Here is a 19,924-nt window from a genome sequence, read left to right as displayed (position 1 = left end):
CAGCTTTTAGGAAATTGGATAATCACATGACATATTTCCCCATCCTTGTTACTCACCACGTTTCAAGCTATATATGGCTCTCTCTATCGTCTGGAGGTTTCGAAAGATGCTCTCCAGAGATGGCGCTAGTAAATTTGGCTGACATGACGTCATGCTAAAAAGTGATGGATTTTGTGAGAGCAAATGTAATAAAAGTTGAAAATTTTGTACTTTTGCTTAATTAAGAAAAAATAAATATACAATTGTTCAAAACAGCGTTTTCCTCATTCATCCTTCATTGTTTTAAGAGGAATATAGACAGTTTAAATATTTTTTCTTGACCGCAATTCGCACACGCACTAAATTAAAAGCTGGAGTTTTGTGCGTTCGTAAATTGTGATTTGAGAAAATAAGTTGACAATTATCTTTTGCACTTTTGCTTTACAATCATTTTTCAATGCAGATGAATGCATAAATTATTCAAAAATAGGCATATCTTTGAAATATTATGATTTTCCACAAGCAAATTTTCCCAAAAACTTGAACTACTTACAACTGACGAACGCATCCAATAATCTGGATGTCTTAGGATGAGTTCGTCATTTTTTCCCAAGGAAATACGATACAGTTCAAGCTATTTTACCGATTTATTAGGGTACTTTTGCCAATGAATTAATAAATAAATGACAACAATTAATCTCATTATCAACCATACTCGGAAGCATTTTTTTCGCATAAGCGCGAACACATCCGCGCTTTCATGAAAAGTCACGCCTGTAGATGTCAGGACTGCTGCTTTATGTTTCGCAAGGTGGCGCAGCGCGCAGGGTACCGACTACCGAGGCTGAGGTCTCCAGACTCTCCACCACGATTTAACTTGGAAATGGCCGATGGGGAAGGTCTCACCCAAAAACGGACGCCCTTTTACACAGCTGCATAAAGAGAATGAATTATTGGCATAGCTGACCACACGTCCCCTCCCCCTCTCCGCCCCAGCTCAATAGGAAATATCGCCTATTTTCCTTAGTCAGTTATATTCTGACTAATTTCTCACTCTTCCCAGTAAACCTTAACATGCATGATGCAGATGTCCACTGCGTAAGTCGTGTGCTTCCGTATGTGTGCCAACTATATAGTGTTGCCTACACTCTACAGTACAGCCTACTGCTTCCCCATTGTCGTTATAATTGGTGATTCTCAGGTCAAAAGTTACACAGTGGTCTCAGAGAACAATCGTTTCAACAAATTAACGATTCAAACCATTGCATTCTACTTATATTCCGGTCAGTTCTGCTACTAAACGATTCCGGCAAAACACTCTTTAGGTTATGTATTAGCGAACCACCACACAAAATTCGCCCAATCAATGGTCAGTTATTACTGCTGGGCTGAACCGTCATACGCTATATAGCCTATTGCAGTCAATATTTTCAGAACGATACTGACTGACGAAACACAACGTATTCGCGGATTCGCACATACGTTGGCACCCAGGTGGCCTGTCAGCAGCCGCACAAATCCGCACAGCGCAGCCGGGATTTGACATTGAGATGGTACACCGTAAAGCATGCCTTTCCACACAGGCACAAGCACAGGGACACAAATTCTCAAAATCCAAACTTATTCCAATACTGGTCAATTGCGAATAGGCATAAAGTTTTGAGGTTTTCTCATGTTCATTCTTCTTTCACTAACACACGCGGCAGACTGCAGCAGCTGCAGAACATCTCACAGAGCTGCGCTGGATGCAGTCATGAGCTGGGACACGGTTTGTGACCAATGACCGATCGGGGGTGCCAGCCTCCTCCCGGCACGCGATGCACTGGCCGCCGCGCAGTCGATGTCGGGGCACCGCCGGCATTCGCCGACAGGGTTCCATCCGATTCGGTGTATTGGTGGCAGCCCGAACAGTGACCCACGCGAAGCTGGCGGACGTCGATGGCCGATGAGCGATGCCCTTCCGCGACCGGCGGTGGCAGTCGGTCCCACATCAAGAACAGATACCAGTCATGCGGTCAGTCGGCGACGGCGCTGTCGCGAGCCGATCTGATGGTCGCGCGGTGGGCGTCGCCGACGTCCACCGGGACCGTCGACTGGGGGAGCGCGGCCGCCTCTTGGCCGCCGCCTCTGGTCGGCGAGCTCGTTGCGCTGTGGGACGGCATCCACTGCAAGTCGTTCACTGTGAAGCGGTCGTTTGACCGGACCTGGCAGGCGGGGAAAGGGGGCCTCAGATGAAGTAAAACCATCCCTCAGGCCAGCTTGAACTGGCTCTCCACCTCACCATGTTAGATAAGCGGACACCCTCGTGATCATCGCAGCGATGATTGCCAATTGGTGTGTCATTATGGGAGAGGATGCCAGCCTCCTTTGCAAGATAGTCTGCCTTTAATATAGTGCAGCCCGACCCATTGCCTGTGGCGCAGACTGGGCTTGATAATGCAGTGCAGGACACACCAAACGTAAGCGGCCATCTGTACCCCCTGTGCAGTAGGGCTGACTCAAGAGCCCAGAGTTGCCCTCCCCCCACCATTCTGTGCACGTGATAACTGGATGGGACATGCCATGGTCAGCATCTGTTCAAAAGCTGCCCTAAGCATGTAAAGCTCCACTGGCATGCTCAAGCATGGTCACAGTCAGTTCTCACTTCTCAGTTGAACCTCCAATGGAAACCTATCACAAAGTAGAGATCAGGGCGCCTCTCACACTGCAGCACACTCAACGACTGAGGCACCATCTCATTCTCATCACTTGCAGGTGGTTCTTGCCAGGAGCAATGCCAGCCACGCACATCAGGTGATAACAGCAGTGTACAACTGCAATCTACAAGCATCCATGTTCTTTCTGGTTTTCTCCTGTTGAGATCCACTGCCATGCATGAACTTGATGGGCTTTTGTTGAGCTCCTCCCATGTGCAGACAGGTTTCTGCTGAAACAAAGCAAAGCAAATGTGATTAATAATGGCCCTGTTTCACCATCCAGACACTGTGTGCACTGGTAGCTACGGCATACCATAGCATCACTCAAATGACGTTGCATGTGATCTCTTAGTTTATGATCAATCGCGTTTGGAACAGAGTGAGAGGTTCTGAAAAACCGTACCAAGAACAGAGGTTTGAGTTCAAATACTGCTAGCATGCTGCTGGTGCTGGTACCGCAGCGTGCTAGCGTTCTGGGATGCTGTCATAGCTTAGCGTCACAGTGAAGTTTGTTGACACTGCCATGGAAACCCAATGCTCTGACACACGCAGCGCACTGCAGTGCTGAGCACTGCAGTGCGTGCTCTGCCGTGAAACACCACCCATGAACGTTGGTTGCATGACCAGGATGGAGCAGTGTGGCAGACAGTGATTTTAATTTTAATTGCACTTCCTAGAGATTAAAATGTTGTTGGTGAAATTGCTATTCATTATTCCTATAACCATTGTCTAAATTTCACATTTCAAGACAGCATCAGCATTGACATGTTATATAAAATAAGGTTTAGACTTCAGGTGGTCCCGGGTTCAGCTTAAGTAAAACAAGGGCAAAAAATTGTCAAAAAAAATATTTAAAAAAAATACCTGCCTTCATCAACACCTCATCTAATCTAACCTCATCCTCATCTAACAAGGCCCTAAAAGCAAAAACCGTTTGAATAACAATGTAATATTTTGCAACCGCTGCACCATTACTGTCACGTACGCTATCCCTAGATTGGTTGCTGGTAAGTAGTGGTTGTCGTCATCAACTCGTCATGCAGCAGCTGATTGGGATGGGCGGGGCCTATTTTTATCCAGGCGATAGAGAGAGCCCTATATATGGCCTTGGTTTCAAGTATTTTGTATAGAGTCACGTGTATGGGGGTTTATTTTGACGATTGTGCGTGTTTGGACACGTTTATTCAATTTTAAGCGTTATTATATTCCTTTGCTACCGTTGCGCTGCTTCTTATCAGGTATAAGCTGAAGTAGGTTTTTCGACAGGTCTGCATTGTTTGCATTTGCTGTGCAAAAATGGCTAAAAAGAGCGGAAAAACTTTGTCCAGTAATCTCTTGGAGATGAAGGTGAGTTTCTGTATATATCAGAATTATCATGTCATCATCAGAGCGGTGTCTCACTGGATGCTGCTACCACGCTGCTTTTCCATCTCACGAGCAGGGCCCTGTTTCACCAGTGATAGCAGCATGCTTCTATCAAATTGCGCGAGCTGACGTAATGTAATGAGGTCACACTAATGACATTTCGTGTAATCCGTGAGCTGCGTTTGGAACAGAGTTGCTGTCTCGTTGAATTGCGTTTGATACATTTGTTTGATTGCACTGCCGTGAAGATGTTAGCAGCAATATTTGATGACATCATACAGATTGACGGTGTCATGGCCTGTTCATGTTATGGATACCCAATTTGACACGTGTAATAGCAGCATGCTGCTATCACCGGCGAAACAGGGCCCTGATGTCACACCTCAACCCTGCCGTCCAGTGGCAAAAACCATTATGTTAGGTCACAGGTCAATGTAACATAATGGGTTTTGCCTTTGGACGGCAGAACCTGTGGTAGTGTTGGAGTAATGGTCTTGTTGACATCTCCATGGAAACCCAATTTGACACTGTGATAGTAGCGTGCTGGTATCACCGGTGAAACACGACCTAGGTTATTGATACAAATACTAATTAAGCTCATATTTTTATTTTAATACTGGTGACATTGACATGTATCTTTGTCCTTTTTGCCACTTTAAAATGTTAACATGGATTTTGCTGAAGATGTCTCTGCCTGGTGCCCAATGCCCATGCCCAGCCTCACCAGTACGGGCAGTACCTACTCAACACATACTTAGTGGTCTGCCGCAAACCCATAAGCAAAACCATGTCATACATAACAGAAACTAGTAATGGTCTGATGCAAAACCATAAGCAAAACTGAAAACATGTCATAACAGAAACTAGGATTGGGATACTGATAATGCTGTAGGTTCCTGGATTGTAAAGCCACTATGCAATAAAGCATGACAAAGCTCCTTGAGGTCTAGTTTTAAATGCTATGACATTTCAAAACTGAGGATTCGTCATTTGCATGTCTGTCACTGTAAAGCATGGCACATCAATGCAAGATGGACAAGATATAAAAGATGGACCCACCCAAGCCCAAAAGTCAATGTGCCTATTCAGCTAGAAATGTGCACCTCCTGAGTAGAAATTGGAAACTGTACAAGATAAAGCACATTCTCCCTTCTCATACTGGTCTTAACAACAGATATGTTTTTCTTCAGTTTATGAAAAGAAGCAAAGAGAATAGAGAGAAAGAGGAGGAACAAGAGGAGTACAGAGAAGTGTTTCATTCAAATATTCCAGATGATCAAGGGTAAGGAAGGTGCATGCATGAGCTTAAGATCATTGGAGCCTTATTTGAGTTCAGTCAAATAAAGATTTTTCTTCACTCAACAAAGATTTTATGTTTAATACACTAATCACTTTACTAACCAGAATAATATATCATCTGACAACATCTTATTCCATGTTTTTGAAGACAGTGTCTGTTACTTTGCATGTTATCAAATACTGGCAAGCATGCCTTAGTCAGAAGTGTCGTTCAACAAGCGGATCATGCTGGCCAGTCCTTTACATTCTCTCCCACCTTCTCAAGGCTATGACAGTTGATACCTACTTGATTTGTGACTCCACCCCCAGACGGCGAGTCACCTACCAGCCGGACATCGCGCAGCTGGATAACCTGGTGTACCCGCGCCGCTCCTACGGCGGACAGAACCCGGCCATCGAGAAACTGATGGCCGAGAAGGACGGTCAGACGGGCGGCGTGGCCGATGAGTCCATGGAGGCGGATGTGACCGACGCTCAGATGGCTGACCACTACTCCTCGGTGGTAGGCACCATTGGGAAGAAGTTCCGCACCAAGCGGCAGCGGTCGCCGTCCCAGGAGCAGGCCGGCGAGCGGACCCCCAGCCGGCCCCCCGTGCTCAAGAAGGTCAAGCAGTTCCTGCGTCCTTCGGACGAGTGAGACGGGAGGGATTAGGTCCAAAGGCTGTGAGACTAGCGCTCAACGGTCCGGCTAGCCTTGGGGTCGAACGAACGCCGGATTAGTGTTGAGGGCCGCTGGCCAGTGCCGGATGGGAAACGGTGGGAAAGTGTGGAAAGACTTGTTTGTGTTGCAGTTGTTGTGCGAGATCCAGAAACTGTTTGGGATGTCCTAGACAATTTTTATACATTATACGGGACATCTTAGGACTTAGATCAACCGAATGCATCATTCGTAGCAAGTGTTTGTGACTGTCTGTGGGTGCTGGTGATCTGAGTTGAGGGCTTTGCCATTAGATGGCAGCACTGCCACGCCGTCTTGCCGTATAGTTGCGTGCCTGATGACTGGAAGTCCGTTTTATCACAAAAATGTTACCATTTTCGATTAGGCTCGACATCGAAATACCGTTGAATGCATATTTTTCATTCATTGTCATTTCCTTATTTATTTGTATTTAAAATGACATTATTTGTCCCGTATCACCCTAACTTATCGCAGAACCAATTAATACTAATATACTAAGATCGCCAGTCACCGGCTTGTGTATGCTCATGCGATGAGGTATCGAAGTGTTGTGCCGGATAATGCCAATGGTAATTGCGTTAAGGTGACATCCGATTATAATTTGCAATCTAAAACATTAAACGTAGAAACAGATATAGGCTATGACTGCAACAAGATTGAAACCGAGTTTCCGATAGACGTTACGGCCAAGACGGCTATAACGCTTGTATTTATTAGGTTTGAAGGCATGACGATGCTGCTGTTGCCATTGTTGCTAGCGGCGAGGATCCGGTCGTCTGACAATTGACCGTGGTAACAAGATTAGATGCTGACTCGGTTCCAGCGCCGTGGTGGGTCTAATTAGGCACATAGAGGCGGAGAGGCGTTTTTAGCTCTCACCTTCCCCAAACTACAGGTCTTCACACGTCGTACGACTTGAGCTAAGGGGGCGTAAAAAAACCTCCTCCCTGTTCTCCTCTATTTTCTGGTGCGGCTATACCACTGCACAGCGTGGGCTAATCAGATAAGTCAGGTTTTAGTGATCACCCCACTATTACGTCGGTCATCTTCCATCAGTCATTCAATGATTTGTATGAAGACTTAAAAACGCAAACAGGATGCAGTGCCGACACCCAATGCTTTAGAGTTACACCACGAAGGGACTAGGGGATGGCCATGCATGGTCGTTTGTAGGTGGGACACTCACAGTCAGTCTGTTTAAATTGGTGAGCGGGCATTCCGCTCCCAACCCGAAATGTAGGTATCTGGTATCTATTGATCGCTATGGCTCCCGGCGAGCGCTGGTCCCAGTTGACGACTGCGTAGCTTGATATTTGGCCGTAATTATCGGTTTTACGTTTTTTTTTCTTAGAACTTAATAATTTTCGAGGTTATTTACGATGATAAAGCCCGGGTGAAAATGGTGACCGTGACGTGCCTTCCAACCGCTTCCGGTTCCCAAATCGCTCTCATCTGGACACCCGACCGCGCGGTCAGCGGCGGGCGGCGCGGCGTGGGAGCCGTCCTCGGGTGACCGCCGCCCCTCCCCGCTCGGCGTCCCCTATCCTGTGACACCAGCTGTCGTCCTGTTCCCTAATCGAACTCCCCGGCCGGCCCCGCGCGAGCCATCAACGGGGGACAAGCCACTATCCCCCGCTGCCCCCTCTGGAAACTGCAACGCTGGCCAAAAATCGATGTCTCCCGCGAGGGCGGCTCCGGCGCGGCGCGCGAGGGGTGGGGGAGGGCGGGGCGGGCCGCGCGCCGCACGTGTACGGACGCCGGACGGGCGGCCACATCTGGTGTGGCTCGATAGTCGGCAGGGGCGGCGTCAGGAGTCATTCCGAGGGGGAGGGTTCTCTAGTGACGGCTGATGGGGATGTGTGACTTCAGTTGCACTCGAGATGTAACAAGCGTGAGTGAAGTATTGTCCCTATCACCCCACCCTCCCTGGGACTGACACTGTACGCGCCTCTGCGAACATTATTGCGGCCAATTGTGCCCCACTTGGTTCGATCGTGTGCGAGGCACGTACCGTCCAGCCCGCCCCGGAGGGAGGGTGGAGGGGCTAACGGCCGGGAGGGCCACGGACCTGAGCTGGCAGCCTCAACCGCGGCACGACTGCATTGTGGCTCCCATGACCCCGCCCTTTGTAGTCCCGGTGCTCCTGCTGACGAGACTTTCCAGCTGCTATGCTGTGGCAGTGTCACTATGAAGTGCGATTTGAAAGAAGACAACAAATATGAAATAGTACGGGATCTGCAGGATCGTTAATCGGCGGCACTTTGGGATCACTCAAGACAGAGACAGCATGAACGGAATGGAACCGGTGTTCATAGGTACTCCATTTGGTGGTAGCTGATAGATCACCGCCCACTGGCGGATCCAGGCTTGCGTTTTGGGGGGGGGGGCCAAGTCACCGCCCCAGCCCCCATCCCACGTGACGGTCGAAGGGTTTCCTTGTCCGACCGACTAGCTAGGGGCACTAACCAGTGTTATTATGGTTTTCCGTTTACAACTACGGGCTAGATCTGTGTGTCTGGCTAAATGAGAGACTAAATCGCTGTCTGAATGAGGAACTACTTGTCTTTTATGCGACTGAGCATGGGTCTATAGGCAGGTTTGTCTGGGGTCCGACCGGCTGAACATTTTTCCCTCAACATTCACGCATCTTTCATCGAGTGCCCATTGCATATTAAATTAAAAATAAGTATCTTAGCATACTGAAAGAAAACTGAGGTCTCGTAGTAACGAATAAATTATTGAGTACGATACAAAATTACAAGAGAACAGTTTCGTGCGAAACCTATATCATCAGATATGTATGTGATGATGGGCTTAGACGCTCACCATCGGATCGTAGCATATTATCATGCTCAGGCGCCCGAAATATTTATCTCTTTTAGCTTTGTACCTGTCAAACCCGCGCCCCGCTGGGGGTGCAGGGGCTATTCATAGCCCCTACCGTATTTCTGCAATAACTTCTAAACCGCTTGACGTAGCGACGCCAACCTTTCAGTACCTTCGGCTGCATCAATTTGACTTGTGTCAAAATATGAACTTCGTAGCTACCATAGGTCGGCCTGAAATGATGTCAGAGTGACGTCATGCTCGGCCGATTTCGACGCAAAACATTGAACCACGGCAATCGCTCCCAAGAGCTCAGTTTTCAAGCTAGATCCAATTTCTTTGCTGCATGGAGAGGATTCAGAATAGACTGCAATATCAAACTGCTATCTCGGATTTTCAAAAGCTTGAAAATTTTTGAAAATTATACATGTTACCGCCGTAGGCCAACAATAACAAAAAGAACATCTGAAATGAAAACGCAATATATTTGGATACTGGTTTTAATAGTAACAGAAGTCGCCTAGACGGGTAACATGAACTAAAACAAAGTCAAATCAATTCAAAAAACGACCATATCTATCGAACAAGTAAAAGCAAATAAAAACATGAAACAAATTTTGAATTATCTGAACTCTCATTCACGTGACCATTTCTCGGTGATATTTCCAGAGTTGAAAACGTTTTGAAAACCGTTCAATGACATATTCAGTTTATGTTCGATCCTTCGTACGAATTCGGTATTTCAATTCGATGAGAAGCTCGATCGTTTCCGTTCGTTTTCTTCGTTTTTCGTTCGGAATTTCCAAAGCTCAGCTTCTCCAACGTTGTAAGTTGTAATGCTGTGCTAGCAGCGCTAACACTTCCGCCTTTAAAACTACTCATAGGTTTTAACCTTCTCTACCTTCTCTAGATGGAAGCACAACCACTATCTTGCGCACAGGGCGCTGTATCAGCTTACCCCCAGTTAGCACCGTGGCCGAGCGCACGAGACCATCTTCGCTCCTTCGCACCACCTTCACCAGACCAAACGGCCATTGCCCCCGGGGAACGGAGGCATCAACGACAACGACAATATCGCCTACTGCTACATTTGATCGAAGGCGCTGATCTGCAGTTCTTTCTTGTAACAAAGGGATGTATTCTTTTCGCCATCGTATCCAAAACTGGTCTGCCATATATTGCGCTTGTCGCCACAATTTTTTCCCAACTGCGTCATTTTTATCAAATAGGCCAGCTGGAATTGAAGAAGATCTCAGCAGTAAGATATCGTTGGGCGTCAGGGGATCGGGGTCTTTTGGATCCGCAGACACCGCTGTTAAGGGGCGACTGTTGAGTATGTACTCCACTTCACATAGAAACGTTTGCAAGCTTTCGTCAGTCAACTTTTGCAGATGCAGTATAAAATCAAGAATTTTTCTCACGCTTCTAATCATGCGCTCCCAAGCGCCACCAAAAGTTAATGCTTGCGGGGGGTTGAAAATCCACTTAACCTGCTTTTCTAACATTGCCGAATGGATTGCGTCACTGTCAGCCAAAAGGTCCAACTCTCTACTTAGCTCTCGCTTGGCACCTACGAGGTTCGTACCACGATCAGATCTGATGGTTCTTATTTGTCCTCTCCTCGCAAGGAACCTGCGAAATGCACAAATGAAGGAGTCGGTTGAAACTAGGCTGCTGGCAACTTCAATGTGTACAGCACGAGTGCTCAAACAAGAAAAGATGATACCGTATTTTTTCACTTGACTTCGCCCCCGGGCTACGAAAAACGGACCAAAGAGGTCAGTTCCAGTACTTGAAAATGGCGGCTCCAGAGCACAAATGCGGTCAGGAGGTAAGTCGGCCATCTTTTGTGTTTCCGGCTTGCGCTTCATTCTTCTACACCGGACACAGTTTCCGAGGACCCGTCTTACCGCGCTATTTCCTTTTAGAATCCAATACGTCCTTCGTATTTCTGAGAGGACATGCTCTCTACCTCCATGCCCTACATCTTCATGTACCTTTTGTATCAACATGTCGACGACCCTCCCTTTTGCCGGAAGAATAACAGGGTGTTTAGTGGTGTGCTGGGAAGAGGAGTGCCGCAACCTGCCTCCTACGTGGAGGAGGCCGTCGTGGATATAGGGGTCCAGTCGGTAAATGCTGCTTGTTCTACGCAAAAATTCTGAGCTTAAATCAGTCAGTTCTTGCTGGAACGTTGTATGCTGCTCGTGTTTGAGAATGACATGCTCAGCTTCTAAAATGTCCTCTGGCGCAAGGCGACGATTATCACTGGTTTTCTTCCTAAGGTAAGAGCGTATGCGGAGTAACCAGGCGACCGCTCGTGTCAGACGTTTCCACGACGAAAAATAATTTATGCATCTACGTATAGGATGGACGTTGTCTGCAGCATTATTTTGTAACATGCACGCGGCCGTCGTGACCTTTTTCACCTCTGGGTCGTCATCTGGTAAATAACTATCAACGCAGTTCTGTTTTGGTAGATCTCTCGTCTCCCAGAGGAATTGCGGGCCATGCTGCCACTGCATATTCTTAATAAAAATTGACGGGTTCTGACCACGAGAAACATGATCAGCGGGGTTGTCGGCTGACTTCACATGATTCCACTGGTCGGGCGTAGAGCCATCGTGAATTATGGCATGTCGATTGGCCACAAATACGTGAAATCGTGATGACACATTGCAGATGTATCGAAGGACTGCGGTGCTATCCGTCCAGAAGAAAACACGATCAATTAGAATTTGCAAGGCTCGAACTATTGAGCTGTTAGTCTTCACAGCAAGGGCGGCCGCAGAGAGTTCTAGTCGGGGTATTGTCACGCTTTTTATCGGTGCTAGCCTCGATTTACTTCCCACAATGCTGCATTCGATTCTTCCGGAGATGTCGACTAACCGCAAATAAGAAACTATCCCATATCCTTTCTCACTAGCGTCGGCAAAATGATGGAGCTCTGCTACTGCTATTTCGCCAAGAAAAGACGATTTAAAGCAGCGCCTAATCTTGAGCGTTGATAAAAGTGAAAGATGCTGGAGCCATTTATCCCATTGGTGTCGTAAGGTGGCTGGTATGTCATCGTCCCATCCTAGCCGTATTCGGCTGAGTTCCTGTAATAACACCTTCGCCACCATCAGACAAGGACTTATCAAGCCTAAGGGATCATAGACAGACGCTACGGCTGACAAAACTCCTCTTCTAGTGCGTGGCATCATTGACAGACGCCTGACGTCCACATCAAATCCAAAGGAGTCCTCTTCCACATGCCAGCAAATACCAAGCGCTCGTTCGCAGGGCAAATGATCTTTACACAAGTCCAATGATTTTACTTGCTTTGAACGATCTGATATTGGCACGGCATTTAACACTTTTCTGCTATTGCTAACTATTTTAGCCAAATGGAATCCGCCCATGCTACACAACGATCTGAGTTCTGTTATGAGTTCGACTGCCTTGTCTTCGCTGTCAACGGACTTAAGGCAATCATCGACGTAAAAATTATTGTATATAGTTTGAGAAGCTTCCTGAACGAAATAATGACCATAATCTAGAGCCGTGCGACGAAGTGCATAATTTGCGCAACTGGGGGAAGATGTAGCGCCAAAGATATGTCTTGTCATTCGATATTCTTCCGGCCGAGCGTTCAAATCATTGTTTGGCCACCATAAAAAGCGTAACAAGTTACGATCTTCCTCAGGGATAAGAACCATCATAAACATAGATTCTATGTCACCCATTATGGCTGTACGCTCCTCCCGGAAGCGTGTCAGGACGTCCACCAGTGCATTTGTCATATCTGGTCCTTGTAACAGCACATCATTCAGACTAATGCCTCTATAATTCGCAGCGCAATCAAAAACGATCCGTATCTTGTCTGGCTTGCGATGATGATAAACACCGTGGTGTGGCAAGTACCACGTCTTTCCTTCTGCACCCGAGTCTTCCGCAGGAACCTTCTCCGCATATCCTTTGCTGCACATTTCTTGCATTTGGGTACTGTAATTTTTGAAGAACAATTCGTCTTTAATACATTTTTTCTTTATCGATTCCAATCTTCTCTCGGCCATTACCCTATTACTAGGAAGAACTGGTTTTCCACTTCTTAATGGTAAATTTACTTGATATTTGCCATCAGCAGTCCTGGTACACGACTTGTTGATCTGAACACACCACATCCTATCTTCGACAGATAGTCCCTTCTCTTCTGTCGCTAAGTTGTCAATAATGTTATCCCATTCCTGGGACACCCACAAACTGTTAACACTCGGACCTGTTCCATGTCCAATTCCACTGAGAATCCAGCCGAATCTAGTCTTAATGGCAAATGGCCCACCATTTCGACTGTTGACAACTTGAAGTGGTTCCATTGCTAGAGCAGCATTGCTTCCCAGCAACAGCCCTATTTCCCCTTCTACTGGAGCTATTTCTACCCCTGCTTCATGTAAATAATGCAGGCTGGCAGTGCTCGTGGGAACATCGTTCGAACTGACGGGAATATTTTTTAATGTCAACAAAGGTGGCAATGCTAGGCAGTTGTGATCGTATATATCTTTAGCCACCATCCCTCTAATCACATAACTTGTCAACTGAGTTCGCTGTTGTACTGTAGACAAGGTCATTGTCGTTGATTCTGTCGGATTGCAGCCTAGCTGATCTAGAAGTTGATGCGAGCAAAATGAATGTGTGGATCCAGAATCCAAAAAGGCATTGGTTTTTACAGTCTTCCCTCCTAAAGTTACCAACAGTGGAACAACATGTAATTTGGAACCATGTACCGACACGGAAGTAGAACAAGTGTGCAGCGACATCGCTTCATCCCTCTTGGCCCCGGCTTCTTTTCTATGCAAGGATGTGGGATGTCGTCTGTTACAAATGCGACACGTCTTCCTTTGCGCGCATGTGGCTGACATATGTCCGCGCTGCAAACAACCATAGCATAGGCCATGTTGCATTACAAATCGTTGTTTTTCTTGAGTAGGACGATCACCCAGTGCGCTACAATCAGCGATGTCATGCGCCTTATTGCAAAATACGCAGTGCATGCTTGGTGATGAACTGCCCGCAGACGTCTTAGGGATCTTTGATGGCACATTGCTGTCACAATAATAGCTGGACGATGGACATGATGGCGGAAGAAATAAATGTTTCCCATACCAGTGATTTCCCGCTATTCTCGCCATTTTTTCAATAAATAGCACAAAATCTTCGAAATTTGGGATTCTACTCTGAGTTTCTTCTATAAAATCCGCAACATCACGCCATTTATCAGCAATGTCGATAGGAAACCGCCGTAGAATATGTCGTATGGTGCTAGCGTCCACCTCTGCCATGCCATGGGGAATGCTTTTTAGCGAGTTGAGACACCCTCTCAAGAATATAGCAAATTCGTCTAACCCATTTACGTCATCAGATTGAATGATAGGCCAATTCATAATTGTAGCGACCAGCGATGAAACCACCTTTGTTTTATCACCATACCTCTTATCCAAAAGGCGACGCGCCTCCATGTAACCTTCATCCGGTGGCAGATGCAGGCATGTTTTGACGATGTCATTTGGCTTCCCAGTGGTAAGTTGCTCCAAGTAGTACAATCTTTCATCATCAACATCAGTCTTCGACGCTATGTTGCTTTCAAACTGTCTAAAAAAACTTCCATATTTCATTACATCACCATCGAAAGTGTCCATATTCAGTTTTGGTAGATGCATCCGTCTGAACACTTCGCAGGGATCATTCATCTGGGGTACTTTCGTATGGGGCTTAGGATTCGAAACAGCCGGCTCGCTCTGGTCGGTTACGTCGCTTGTTTCGCATTTTCGATTCGTTAACAATGGTTTGGGGCTACTTTCATATTTTGTAAAGACTGCCTGTTCAGCTTTGGATTGTTGAATTTGCATCTCAAGATTTAATTCTGACAGTTCCATTTCCCGTTCACTTATCTGCTTTTGCAATGCATTTCTTTTTTTCGTCAACTCTAATCTTGCTTCCAGACCTGCTGTTCTAGCTTCTTCGATGACAGACGAGCACAATTTCTTCCCAGATTGAGATACGGGAGTGCTACAGTGGTATTTCGATGACGTTTGTGATGCACTGTCGCCAGGCAAAACTTCATCACAAAGTACGTCTGAATTTTCAAGAATTTCTGAAAGGGCTTCCATGATCTTCTGGTCTAATTTAGCACGATCGGCCGGGCACAAATGTTCCATGGTTAAGGTATCTCGATAAACGAAGGTTACTGAACTGTTATCTGTACAATGTTACGTATTAAAACTGTTACCGCCGTAGGCCAACAATAACAAAAAGAACATCTGAAATGAAAACGCAATATATTTGGATACTGGTTTTAATAGTAACAGAAGTCGCCTAGACGGGTAACATGAACTAAAACAAAGTCAAATCAATTCAAAAAACGACCATATCTATCGAACAAGTAAAAGCAAATAAAAACATGAAACAAATTTTGAATTATCTGAACTCTCATTCACGTGACCATTTCTCGGTGATATTTCCAGAGTTCAAAACGTTTTGAAAACCGTTCAATGACATATTCAGTTTATGTTCGATCCTTCGTACGAATTCGGTATTTCAATTCGATGGGAAGCTCGATCGTTTCCGTTCGTTTTCTTCGTTTTTCGTTCGGAATTTCCAAAGCTCAGCTTCTCCAACGTTGTAAGTTGTAATGCTGTGCTAGCAGCGCTAACAATACACCTATATCAAAATTCAAAATTTATATTTTTATCTTTTTCAAAAAAGTTATTGGCTTTTCGAAATCCGGAATGTATGTGATAGAACACATGCTTATGACTTACTCTAGCAAGTTTTAGCCAGACATCTTTAAAAATGACTAAGTTATACGCATTATTGCAAAACAATTCACAATTATAAATGTTTGAAATCAATTTTTCAGCACGTATTTGACATCGTACACCAATATGAATAGCACCATCGTGTTTCTGGGCTCAAACTGCATCCGATAGCCACCTTTTTGTTGAAGAAATTTTAACTTTAAAATTTGATTTTTTTTTTAACCTGAAAGTGGCCTGACCTAAAAGCTTAATTCAACTCAAAATGACCTCGAACGACTTAAACGATATCGAATTCGAAATCTATGGCCTAAAAGGACCATAAAACATGTGTCGCGTGACCGCTGCATGATAGGTATAAGATTTCCGTGACCTTTGATGACCTGACCCTGACCTGAAAATCAAAGTACATCAAAGTTTGGTACCCTCAGGGTATTTAAAGCATCTGATATCGAGTGTGTAAACCAAAAATTAGCCTGATCTGACTTGTAAGCCGGCGGCCAGAGCCCAAAATGTGAACAAGCCAAACATTGATAATTTTTACTTTGACCTGACTTGTGACGTCATCGAAGACCTCGAGGTCAATGAAATTATGTTCCGTTCGACAGTTTTTCCGGGGCTATCAGACACCGTTTTAATTTTGACGATCGGCCCAGTAGTTTCGGAGTTAGGAGGGGGGGGGGGGCTATGAAGAGCCCCTCCCCCCGTAGGGCGCCTTATACGCAGACCCCAGTGGGGCGTGGGTTTAAAATATATTTGCTATTACGAGGCTTCGGTTTTTTCTTTCATCAATACACTCATTATCACATCTCACGAGCCTCAAAAAGCGCTTTATATCCATATCATTAAATTGAAAAGTTACTCCCGTGACCTCACATTATGCTTCAAGTGTGAAGCATAGTTCATTTAAGTCAAAGGGCCAAAAACAGCTTTTCGACGCTTTTTTTTAAACGGTAGACTTTAGAGTGATAATTAGAGCGATAAAGTACAACCTTAAAGGGACTATCCCACCTTCTAAAATGTTGTTAAAACCAGTTAAATTGTGCCCGACTTTATAGATTGGATGACCAGGAACACGGTTCTGGCATTTATTTTTCATTAAACATCTTAGGCTTCCCTTATTCGAAATACAAACTTTCAAATATGTGACGTCACAGCCCAAAATTACCACCTTCCCCAGGCCACATTACTGTCATAAAGCTGATTCTTTTTACTCTGTAGGCACCACAACAAAGTTCAGACCAAGTTTTAAGCGATTTTTCAACGAACAAACCCATTTAAATCAGAATGACTAAACGAGGTGACGTCACACTAACGGTCGCTTCATGTTGAAGATAGGGCCTTGTGCAAGGCCCATTTTCAAATGAAGGGAAGGGAACGAATTTCTTCAACACCAAGAGGCCGCGGGGGTTGCAACCTAGATAGATAGTGGTTTCTGAACCTAGCCGCAAACCTGGCTATCTCAACTCAAACCCCATGTTAAAGGTGGGATAGTCCCTTTAAACGTGTTCAACCCGACAATGTGAATCAATGTATGTGCATTTTTTTTTTTGGATCGGGTGATGTCATTACGTTCACCTTAGGTCGAGCTTTAAAGTTAATAATTCGAGAACACTAAACATTTGATGCGTCTCGTTAAGCGAAACATGATATAGATGAAACATGAAACATGACACAAATATCACTCAATTCTCAATAAAAAGTGTTTCCACAAAACGTCTATCTTTTTAATTAGACGGTTACTGCCTGTTGCAGGCCAAAAATATCTTAGGCTTAGGTAACACTTGCAAGTAGGTAGTTACATGTATATCGATTTACTGCTACATAATACTGCTACGTAGTGTTGTAGATCTTTTATTTCAGTTATTGATGACCGGTTTGGGTCACTTTGTAAAAACTCGCCGAATACGGGAAATTTGGTCAATAAATACCTCTGGTAACTTGACGTGTGACCTGGCTTTAATTGTACCCAAGGTACGGACGAGAAACTAAGTTCTTAATTATTTGGCGATCCTTTGAATGCCATTTACCGTTTGTCGCCACGTTTTGTTGTAAGCCGAAATAAGACTCCGCTTATTCCGCTTATCTACCCGTGCTTACAAGCCTAATCCTATGCCCGGCACACATGCCCATATAATAACCACATTACCTCGCTTCTCCCACTGCCTCTTCCCCTTCCTGTGCTGCCTCCTATTCCTCCTACAACACCGCGCGACATCCTCTCACCTTCTCCTCCATCTCTTCGCTGCCTCCTATTGCTCCTGTACGACTCCCATTGCCATCGCCTCTCCCTCCGTCTCTTCTCCCTGTATGGATCCTTCTTATCGCGCGTCGTCTTCCCCTCTGTCGCCACCGCCGCCGACGGCCGCCGCTCCGTCTTATCTGTGTATGGACCGGTGCGCTGCGGGCTAGCCTACCACGACAGGCAGGCAGGTGTCTTCGTTATCTGTGTGCTGGACCGGTGCGCTGCGGGCCAGCCTACCACTGCAGGCGGACAGGTGTCTTGGCCCATGCCTTCGGCGGACTATACTGGAGAGTCGGGGTGCCTGCTGTTCTGGATATTATGTTAGGGACGTGTAGATGTTGGTGCAGTTTCTCGGCATTTAGTTTTATGTTGCGTTGATACATTTCCTTTATTTTTCGTGCAGCAAAGACCCGTGGGTTGTTCTTATTTAGGGTTTTATCTGTAAGAATTATTTACGCATGTAACACCCAATTTATTAGGTACTTTCTGCATATGGATCGGTATTTTAGGCTCACGTTTTCTCGCAAGACCTGGCGCCAAATAAAATGACCAGAAGGCAGAAGGGGCATGTGTACAGTGTATTGTGTAACTTCAGGCTCGACCGATCAAAATTTCTAGCTGCCTTTCCCTTTCAAGAGTTTCCTGAAACCACGCTGAAAAGCACTGAACAGGCACGCTGAATGGCAATTTCAAGGAGCCAACACCAGACAACTGCAACAACCCCTCTTCCAGCAGCCAGCAAGACACCTCTTCTCCTGAGGTCATCGAACGGCGTCACCAAACAGTCCGCACACCGCATCCCTCTGAGCGTGCGCTATCTCTGCCTGCGCTTCCCGGTCCGTTCAGCCGAGACCTCAGCCCGGCGAGGCTGCACCTTCCTCCCCGTCAGTTGGGGGGGGGGGGGGCGGTCTGCTGCCTGTTTATCGAACGATACGGTATCGTTTGTTTGGTCTAGCCTGACTCCGAGGCAGAGGTCGGGGGAGAGTTGCTGCTCTTTCCTTGCCGCTAGCTCGCTCTCTAGCCCTTTCCCTGCTCGAAGTCGTTTAGTTAGAAACTGATTTTTTTTGCAAGTGCAAAGCTTGGGTGCACTCTGTTATGTTATACTGAAGCATATGCACGAGTATTTAATTAATTTCTTACCTCTCCCATTTGTGCTGTCAGGTGCACATGCAAATGCACTATAAAGAACTGAAACATGCCACGTTGCAAGCATAACTCACATGTAATTGTTCAACCTTATGTGTCCACATGCATGCCACGAACGTCGAAAGACGAAATGTAGAGCACTCTCCCAGATCGCTTGCATCTTGTTTTGCCTCTGCTGAAATATCAAGTTTTCGATTAAAGATCAAGTTATTTTATTTAACTACTAGTTATACAAAAGAACTTGATCTTAACTACCTCCGGGTGTGTTATCTCGTCTTTAGGTATGTTTTATTCGGAAGCACTTCCTCAACTTTCGAGAAGCGGGTAAAGGCTTGTATTTATTATTCGACCAATTAGAATAAATAAGGACGCGAGGCAAAATTATTCATAAGAATGAGTTCCCGTGCCGTCTGTCGGAGTATGGCAGGGAGGTAGGTATGCTGAAATTCAGCCAGCTGGATCGTTTTCCTATCTGCTCGCGTAGGTATAACTGCTTAACTTCAAAATCTTTTATCATCAATCGTCGTGCGTTGTTTTTGTGAAACATTTGGACGGAATTGGTTCATCGTGCTGACAAGAGCTGCCAGCCCTCTTGCTTTGATTTGATTTCCTCGTGGTGGGTGGGTGGGGGGGGGGGGGGGGTGAGGGGACGCATGCCTACTTCAAAAGACTAACCGTTCCCTATTTGCTGTTCTTTTTTATTGAAGAAGTCATAAAAAGCATGTTATTAAAATTGTTGCTCTACAGCCCGTTTGAAGTCTGCACTCCGTCTGGCAAATAGCGCGTCTGTAGAGAGCGTCTCGGTTTCTGATGTGGCCGGGCGGTGCAGGCCAGCCTTGGTCGAGGATGTTTATCTCGGCAGCGGTACCCCAGCCCAGGCGCCCGCGGCGCCTCG

General features: G+C 45.9%; 1 protein-coding gene across 1 annotated transcript; it reads left to right on the top strand.

Annotated features, from left to right (window-relative positions):
- The first annotated feature begins 3,749 nt into the window (after positions 1-3,749).
- Positions 3,750-6,528, top strand: LOC122370519 (M-phase phosphoprotein 6-like). The gene is made up of 3 exons (XM_043346183.1): positions 3,750-4,022; positions 5,231-5,322; positions 5,649-6,528. Exons 1-3 carry the CDS (start codon positions 3,972-3,974, stop codon positions 5,974-5,976), a joined length of 471 nt encoding a protein of 156 aa, XP_043202118.1. The 5' UTR covers positions 3,750-3,971; the 3' UTR covers positions 5,977-6,528.
- The last annotated feature ends 13,396 nt before the right edge of the window (positions 6,529-19,924 follow it).

This window comes from Amphibalanus amphitrite, unplaced genomic scaffold, assembly GCF_019059575.1.
Source record: "Amphibalanus amphitrite isolate SeventyFive unplaced genomic scaffold, NRLGWU_Aamphi_draft 001140F_arrow, whole genome shotgun sequence".
In the NCBI taxonomy this organism is placed as follows: Eukaryota; Metazoa; Arthropoda; class Thecostraca; order Balanomorpha; family Balanidae; genus Amphibalanus; species Amphibalanus amphitrite.
Note: the sequence above shows the minus strand (reverse complement) of the source record. Positions and strands in the feature narration are given on the sequence as shown.